The sequence below is a fragment of the Triticum aestivum genome, chromosome 4D (genome assembly GCF_018294505.1).
Source record: "Triticum aestivum cultivar Chinese Spring chromosome 4D, IWGSC CS RefSeq v2.1, whole genome shotgun sequence".
Lineage (NCBI taxonomy): Eukaryota > Viridiplantae > Streptophyta > Magnoliopsida > Poales > Poaceae > Triticum > Triticum aestivum.
Genome location: NC_057805.1, coordinates 421,749,791 through 421,758,711, shown reverse-complemented (window position 1 = coordinate 421,758,711; position 8,921 = coordinate 421,749,791). Strand labels below are relative to the sequence as shown.

The following is an 8,921-nucleotide window of genomic DNA, read 5'->3' as shown; positions in this document are numbered from 1 at the left end:
TGGTCCGGAGGTGAAGAATTATATATAGGAAGTCCAGTTTCGGCCATCGGGAAAGTTTCGGGGGTTATCGGTATTGTACCGGGACCACCGGAAGGGTCCCGGGGGTCCACCGGGTGGGGCCACCTATCCCGGAGGGCCCCATGGGCTGAAGTGGGAGGGGAACCAGCCCCTGGTGGGCTGGTGCGCCCCCCTGGGCCTCCCCCTGCGCCTAGGGTTGGAAACCCTGGGGGTGGGGGGCGCCCCACTTGGCTTGGGGGGCAAGCCACCCCCTTTGGCCGCCGCCCCCCCCCCCCCTCAGATGGGATCTCCAGGGGGCCGGCGCCCCCCCAGGACCCCTATATATAGTGGGGGGAGGGAGGGCAGCAGGACCCTAGCCCCTGGCGCCTCCCTCTCCTTCCCGTGACACCTCTCCCTCCCGCTTGCGCTTGGCGAAGCCCTGCCGGGATCCCCGCTACTTCCACCACCACGCCGTCATGCTGCTGGATCTCCATCAACCTCTCCTTCCCCCTTGCTGGATCAAGAAGGAGGAGACGTCGTTGCTCCGTACGTGTGTTGAACGTGGAGGTGCCGTCCGTTCGGCGCTCGGTCATCGGTGATTTGGATCACGACGAGTACGACTCCATCAACCCCGTTCACTTGAACGCTTCTGCTCGCGATCTACAAGGGTATGTAGATGCACTCCTTCCCTCTCGTTGCTAGTAAACTCCATAGATGGATCTTGGTGATGCGTAGAAAATTTTAAAATTCTGCAACGATCCCCAACACACCGGGCAATCTTAGCCCACAAGTTATCTTAGGTTAATTCGTATGCAAGTTATCTAGGTTATAAATATATGTTGTAAGACTCTTTTTGAGATTAAGCAATAAGAATATTATTATCCCTATTGCCCGGCTCCTAGAGGAGCCGGAACCCTAGCCGCCTCTAACCCTAGCCGCCGCCGCCATCTTCCTCCTACGCAACGGCGCCCAGCCGCCGCCGCGCCCGCTCATCGCCTCGCCCCGCTCCATCCTTCCCCTACAACCTACGGAGCAGGTCCGGTAGGATCCCTGGTTCTACCAATTTGTTTGTTCGATCATTGTACAGCTTGAGCATGTGTCGGCAATGGATCCACCTGAAAATATCCCTCCACGTTTCCTCAAGGACATCGGACAGTGAAAGGCCAAAGTGCTCTTTCAACATCTTTTGCAGGTATTGCAGAAACTACAAATAGGGTTCTTTTGTTAGTAGATAGACTACAGGCTTTGTTCAGGCATTAGGGCTTTGGGGCATCATCTGTCGGCTTCCTGCTTATCCATGCCTGCGGGGCTTTAGCAGAATCAGTTCCAGTTGCTTTGATAGCAGCGCGGCTACCTTCATTGATATGTTGAAATGATATGCGACTGGAGCATTTTTGTACATATGATAGAATACGATGGTGCCATACTCGGTGATACTCCATATTAAGTTTCAGGGCAAATCCTAACGTGTTACAACATTTCATTACTACTCCAGTTTATGCATAATATATTGCCTCTGACCAGTGCACTGATTGCTGACGAACTTCTTTTCCCAAAGTGAAATGGATACTGCAACTATTGCACATGTCATCAGCAAAATAGTTTATGTACTCCCTCCAATCCATATTACTTGTTGCTGCTTTAGTACAACTTCAGTAAGGAGTGAGGCATTTTGGAGGCCAAGCTCCATGGAGCCCTTTATTTTTGAAAAAATCAAAATTCAAATTTTTTGGTTTCAAAAAAATATGAAAAAAATATGTAAGTATACGAAGATGAAATGTATATGTGTGTAAAAATTCAGGATGAAATAATTTGAAATGCGACCTGTGCAAAAAACAGACAAGTTCATTGACTTTGAGGATGAATAGTATCATATGTTCAAAAGCCTCATATTTGTCTTTTTTGCACATCTCTCATTTCAACGTATTTTGTCCCAAAAATTTACACAAGTGTACATTATGTCTTCGTCTATATGTGTATTTTTTTCATGATTTTTTGAAATCTAGACATATGAATTTTGATGCAATTTGAAAAATGCTTTTGGAGGCCTCCATGGAGCTCGGCCGCCAAAGGGCATTTTTGTTCAGTAAGCATTTATTGCTGACAAACTTATTTTCCAAAGTGAAATGGAATGCGTAAATTGACTGATTAACAACGCACCTAACAGCAACATATCAAAGCTGATGATCAGAAAGAAAAACGATTGGGGTCTCAAAGAACAGCAATTGCTCACAACTGATCCAGCTAACAAAATGTCAGTTCTCAATAGAAATGTTGTAATCTGTTTGTACAATTTCTACACCAGTCAACTTGATGCCAGAATGCTAAACAAAATTACACCATATCACATCACATGCCTTGTACAGACTAACGACCCCAATCTAATGCAAGCATACATAAGGGGGGTAAAGAAGAAAAGGGGGCAGCCCGGTGCATGTAGCTCCCGCTTGTGCAGGGTCCGGGGAAGGGTCCGACCACTTTGGGTCTATAGTACGCAGCCTTTTCCTACATTTCTGTAAGAGGCTGTTTCCAGGACTTGAACCCGTGACCTCATGGTCACAAGGCAACAGCTTTACCACTGCGCCAAGGAAAAGGAAAGAAAATTACATATTTGGTTTGTAGACCTTATTCGGGATTAAATAAAGATATGTGTTGTGCAAGGAATATTATAGGATGATCTCATCTTGCACACTGGCATTGAGAGTTTTATTTGGGAGCACGATACTGTTAGTTACAACTACTTCATCTTCAACATCAACGGCTTCACCTGCATTTAGCTAGCACGTCAAATGGAGCATAGGAACTATCCCTACGTAAAGCATACCATCACAAGATTTTTATGGGAAGGTAACAAGATATCATCTAGGTAGGGTCTTACCAAGAATGGTGATACCAAGTTTGGCATTGTGGTCACCTTCACCCTGTTTTCAGAAAATAATTTTGTTACGTGATGCACCCAGAAAAGACTGGATTAGCAGTGTACATAATTGTATCTTCGTCTCAAAGACAGTTGCAGCGAGATGTACTGTCACACCAAAAGTAACTTTTTTCAGCAAAATCATAGTAATTTTGCACAAGGAACCACAAAATGTTATGTTTAAAACAGTACAGTAGATATGTTCAGTGCAGAGAAGCATAAACATTAATAAAATCTACGTACTTCTCAAATTGGGCTAGAACAGAAACATCAGAATATGAAAGGTTCCAAGCTTTTTATGATGAAAGAGGTGAAAATGAGTAATTTTTAATAGGATAGGTAAGCCATTCATAGAAAATCTTGCCTGTACACGTGACCATTTCCCTACTGTTGACTTCCACCCTACTATTGAATGTATGACAACTGCATTCTCCTGCAACCAAAGGAATTATCTGAGACGCAGGTACCTAAATGTGGGTTATCATTTGGTAAAGAGAGGAAGACTAACCATAATTTCGACATCATCCAGAATGATGCAACTGATAAGCCTGGCACCTGCTCCAATGCGTGCATTTGCTGATATCGAAACATTGGGACCAATCTGCGTATGGATAGCGTATAAAAAGATAAAACCATCACTAACTATTGACATGTTATAAATAGAATGTCAAGGATATCAGACACCATGGTATATCACAATCTACTAAATTTAGGTTGAAGAACCAGATGTTACCTTTGCAGTTAGATGCACCTTTGCAGATGGATGGATGTACACGTCACCTACAATGGTGGCACCCTTTTTGCCATCTCCAGAGGCTAAAAGATGAGGAGAGGTATGGCGGAACTGGGAGAGATATAGGCCAGAGCATCTCAAAGACATCCTATGCATAGATGCAACACCGGTCAATCAACAACTTCAAGATTAGAAAGAGCACCGTCAAGAACTATATTTACCCTGGGGTCTTGATCTGTTCCCAAAAATCAAGTGTCTGGTATGTGTAAAGTTCCTTCTTTCCTGCTAGAGGAGATAAGATATCTTGATCTAACCTAACATAATCTGCCGGAATTGCCCTGTTGACAATTAACAGAAGATGTTCAGTATCCTATAAATACATTGGGGTCACCTTAATGAAAGCTCTATCGTTTTTCTACAGATTTCTTGAAAGAACCAACGAGAAGACAAAATAGCCGTGTTGCTAGATACAGGACCTTAATCAGGCCAACAACGATAGAAGAAAATATGCTTTCTACAAAGCAGCAAAGACAGTATCATGGCCAATTAGTCCTCCTACCCATTTCTTTTCTTATTCTGAATTGATATGATGGCCATGCAAGGCATATTCTATGATTTTATATTTCCATGCACAATCCCCCCTGGAACCTAAAGAAAGGATCATGAGTTCATGACGCCTTCAAGCAAACAAAGGGTCGTCCCAGAAGACAACTTCAGAAAACATGGCAAACATCAGTTTTATTGTGATGAGATCATGTGGTAGCAATCCATGTGCACTGAACTTACCTATCTTTAATATATAAGAGGGAAATCATTGGAGGTACAGCAAGACAAGGATAGCAGTAGTGTACTTATCAGTGTCATGAAAGTGAATTCTTTTTTCAAGGATACATGAAAGTGAATTCTTGTTTCTAGACAATTAATCCATCTAATGAGACATTGATTTGCTAAAAGATCAGTGGTAAAATTAGTTGTTTGTAAAAATATGTTCCAAGACATTTGTATTACAAGTTAGAACATAGACATCTCGCAGTTCACGTTCAACTTCCTGGTGATGCATTAATTTGATAGTACATCATATTCTTTAAAATAGCACCGACGATTTCCATGATTAAAAAATAATCAAATACACATTAAACTGAGAAATAACCAAAATAAATATGAAGGAAGATGAATAGAAGATACACACATACTTCGTTGCTGATTGAAGAGCTTCAAAGCTGGATACACGGCGCAAATTAGCTGAAATTTTAGCATTGAGAGTGATTAAAGTTTGTGCTGTAAATAGGAAGCACCAATAGGAGGACCAAAACAAGACTAATGAAGAAAATATTAACCGACTAGAACTAATATACTTTCTCAGATTTGTATGTCACCAAGCTGTCAGAATTCTAGTTCAACTGGAACAGTCAAACCTCTTTGACTAATGGTTTGAATGGCGATGCTAGCAAAAACAAAACATGCCTCACGGGAGCATGGCCAAAACGAAATGAGGCAAAAATTAGTAGCGAGGTGAAGGAATGGGCAAAGAACCATGGACAATATGTGTAAACCATAGCAATTTAAAAGGCAAAAAAATGCGATATAACTGAGCAAAGAACCATGGACAATATGCATAATACCTCTGTCTTTCTTCTGTTTTAGGACATCCTCGATAGCAATTAATATCTTTGGTGTAAATATATAGACTCCACAATTTATGAGATCACTCACCTACACATGTATAACATGCATTAGAGCTAAGCTAACTACTCACTAAGAACGATTGGTAGTTCCAAAATAATTTGAAAACCAAATAAGACATGCACAATTCTCCAAATGGAAAATAGAACAGCAAAACAAACAACAAATAATCAGCACTGTATACTCACAAAAGTCTCTGGTTTTTCCGTATAGTGTAACAGTTCATTTGTTTCAGGATCAGCTACTAGCTCGCCAAATTGGTTGGCTGACTCCGCAGATACCTGAGAAAGATTTTGGGGATAATATTATGACTTATGCATGAGAATACTATATGAACTCTGGTTGCCACTAATATGGAAGTTACTAGTATGACATTCTCACACCTTATTGACTAGCAAAGTGCCCATGCCTCCATACTTTTTATGAGCCTCTGCAATGAAGAGATGGTGATACATATAGCGATGAGTGTCCAACAGAAAATTAACAACACTGTTAATACACAATGAGCAATCCCAACTTCAGCTACTTGGCAACCTACCAAGCATGTCTGGCAAGGGGAAGCTAGAACAGACGTCACAGTTCAGCAAAACAATGTGTGCCTGCAAAAAAAAAACGTAAGGGTATTTAGAGGGTAAAAGTTCCCTTATTATGACCCAGAACAGCAAAGTAGATACCAGTAAGACCCAAGCAGTTGCATATCTCTCAGAGAATTTACAAAGGAATTTTGTAGGATTTTAAATCCATAGGAATGTTTCCGTTAGAGTCCATCTAATTCAAAGGAATGGACCCTCCAAATTCCTATGCATTGGTTTTCTACTAGGGGATATACTATTCCATAGGATTCGTAGCAAGAGGTTAGACCTCCTTGAAATTTTGAGTCTGTGAGACAACTATGGCCAGTGGCGGAGGCAGGGGGGTGCTGGCAGGGGCCTCCCCCCCCCCCCCCCCCCCCCCCTATGCTCTCAGAAATACAACTACATGTGCTCTTGATCCTCTATTTGTCAAACAAAATTAGCAATATTTAGATGATTTGGCCCTGTCTAACGTCATATAACACGTTTGGCCCCCTCTATATTGAGTTTCTGGCTCCGCCACTGACTATGGCATCCATTCAGTCCCTATGCAAAATTCCGATGTTTTTCCTGTGGCGCAACCAAATAACTTCTATAATCGATTTCTGTGTTTTCTATTCAATGTAGGATTCCAAATGTCATAACATCTTATTCCTACGTTTTACCTATTCTTGTGTTTTCGAATCCTGCAAACCACAGCGACGCTAAACTCAATCACTCAAAGTCCCAGGTCGAAGGAACACACTAGAATCCACCCTAACAAATAGCAGCAAATGCCGAACAACTAATTCAGTTCCACGTGTTTTTAAATGAAGATGATAATCGGTCAAGAGCAGACCGGACTGTCCTCCATGATGTAGTCCCTGAAGCTGTAGAGCCCTCCGGCAGACCCGCGCGGCTTATCCTCCCTCAGATACCTAGAATTAAACAGCACCCCGTCAGTGGCAGTTCACCGCAGTCTGAATCCGACGCGCCTAAACTGGCAGGAATGAAGTGGGGTGTTGGGGAGGGCACGAAGCGAACCTGACAGGGATCCTGAGCTCGTTGGAGATGGAGGAGACGTAGAGCGCGAACTCCCGCTCCTCGTAGAAGCCGATGAGGTATATCTGCGCCAGGTTGGGGATCTGCAGCAGCGGGATCGAAAAGGCCTCAATTCTGACACGAGCCGCACACGGCGAACCCACCAAGCAAATGCAAAGGCAGAGAGGAAGGGAGGGAGCGTGGGTCGTACGCGGCGGCACGCGGAGATGTGGTGGTGCACCATGGGCTGGCCGGCGAGCGGGAAGAGCGGCTTGGGCACGTTGAGCGAGAGTGGCCGGAACCGCGTCCCTGCACACCCAACCACCGGAGAATCAGAGACGAAGCCATGCGCGGCGCGGAAGGGGGGTTGGCACCGGCGAGGGGCGGGCGGGCGCAGATCTGGGGCGTACCTTTGGTGGGGCCGCCGACCATGATGACGGCGACGACGCGCTGCTCGGGGCCGGCCATGGCTGCGCGCGGCGCCTCGGCGGCGGAGCTGAGCCTGAGTGGCGCTGCGGCCGCGCGGGTGTGGCGACTGGTGAGATTTGAGGCGAGGGGAGTCGGAGGGTAGAGCGTTTGGACTTTGGACCGTGGGGTTTGACGAGGACGGGCGGGGCGAGGCGAGGCCGGAGCGTGCGTGTGTTGTGTTGGCGCTGGTGAACTTGGGTTGGAGACGATGGTAGGCTCTGACTCTACGGGGTTCCGTGCATCTGGATGCGGTGGGATCTGTGCGCGATCCGGCATCGAGCGAGGTGCGGGGGTGGTGGCCTGGTGGGTTGACTTGAGCCGGGGGTGTGGCACGGCGCGCCGGAGTTTTGCTTCCCACGCACGGTTGGATCTCTAGCTTTTGGAGTTCCCAACATGATCGAGGACGAGAGAAATCCAGGCCTTCAAACGCCCGCGAACGCGTCCGGCGTTCACCGGTACTGACCAGACACTCCTTAATTTTGTCGTCCACATTCGTGTATCTCATATCCATACTAAACATGCAACGTAGAAAAAAAACATAGATCATCACACAAACATAGAATTAGACATAGAAATGCACATTCCAATCACCAAAAGATCACCGATGGATGTCCAAAAGATCGTCAAAGTACACATAATTCACATAAACGACGGACAAGTTTAAACTAGATTGCTAAAAACTTGAACTTGAAGACGGAGACGGCGGAGCTTCACCACTTCCTCGCCGGCCCTTTGCCCTTCCGGTCACCGGCGCAGCTGTAGGCGTCGGCGTCTGGTGGCGGATCATCCGAGTCGTCGGACGAGGAGCCGTGGTCGTCGACGGAGGAGGAGGTGTCGGAGAGGATGATGAGCCCTTTCAACCGCCGGACCTCCCTGTCCTGCTGCCACTTTAGCCTCCGAGCCGAGCCGTCTCCGCCGCCTCGCGCTCGGACTGCTCAATGGGCATCCGGAGCGCCTAGGCGTTCTTCCGGCGAAGCCGCCGCGCGTTCGTCTCCGCGGTCATAAGCGATCGATGGTAGACCCATTCGAGGAGCCGCGCGTCCTCGTCGGGCTCCACCTGCATCCCGCGGCGGCGGCGCACGGACAGCTCCGCCTCCTTCCTCTCCCTTTCTCGCTGCCTCTCGCAGCGAGCAGCGCACGCCTCTGATTTCGGCGTGCGCGTCCGGGCCGCGGGACGGGCACAAGCACCCACCGCTGCCCACATGGGGGAGCAGCAGCTGGCGGGGAAGCTGCGCCTGCAGCGACGCTGCAAATACGGAGCTGCACCCGGTCTCCACCTTGGACCTCTCCAAGGCGGTCCGGATCCAACTCGGAGTCGGAGCGGCTGAGCTCAGCAATGCGCCGGATTCGATCGGAATCGGTGCGGGGAGAGTAGATGACGAAGCGAGAGAGGAGAGTGCGAGTGAGCTAGGGTTTCGGAGCCATGAGCCTGACGGGGTTTTTCGCGGGACAGCCGTGGGGTCGGTGGTGGGTCGGGCTTCAAATAGCACCGCCTGGGGGCGCGTCGGCGAAAAAACGGTGTGAGGGCGGT

At 47.1% G+C, this 8,921-nt stretch overlaps 1 protein-coding gene across 1 annotated transcript; it reads right to left on the bottom strand.

The window, feature by feature from the left end:
• Nucleotides 1-2,233: 2,233 nt before the first annotated feature.
• Nucleotides 2,234-7,654, bottom strand: LOC123098313 (mannose-1-phosphate guanyltransferase alpha). Its single transcript, XM_044520273.1, has 15 exons — nt 7,333-7,654; nt 7,134-7,231; nt 6,926-7,026; nt 6,741-6,819; nt 5,869-5,929; nt 5,714-5,760; nt 5,519-5,611; nt 5,270-5,360; nt 4,841-4,889; nt 3,869-3,985; nt 3,648-3,795; nt 3,423-3,515; nt 3,279-3,347; nt 2,876-2,918; nt 2,234-2,764 (listed from the first exon to the last, which is right to left on the bottom strand). The coding sequence occupies exons 1-15, from the start codon at nt 7,388-7,390 to the stop codon at nt 2,664-2,666; spliced, it is 1,248 nt and encodes a 415-aa protein (XP_044376208.1). The 5' UTR covers nt 7,391-7,654; the 3' UTR covers nt 2,234-2,663.
• Nucleotides 7,655-8,921: the final 1,267 nt, after the last annotated feature.

Coding starts and splice junctions, on each gene's coding strand:
- LOC123098313 (XM_044520273.1), bottom strand. CDS start 7,390: ATGGCCGGCCCCGAGCAGCGCGTCGTCGCCGTCATCATGGTCGGCGGC. Junction 3,986..4,840: donor GCTCTTCAATCAGCAACGAA/GTATGTGTGTAT, acceptor AATTGTCAACAG/GGCAATTCCGGCAGATTATG. Junction 2,919..3,278: donor GGAAATGGTCACGTGTACAG/GCAAGATTTTCT, acceptor TTCTGAAAACAG/GGTGAAGGTGACCACAATGC.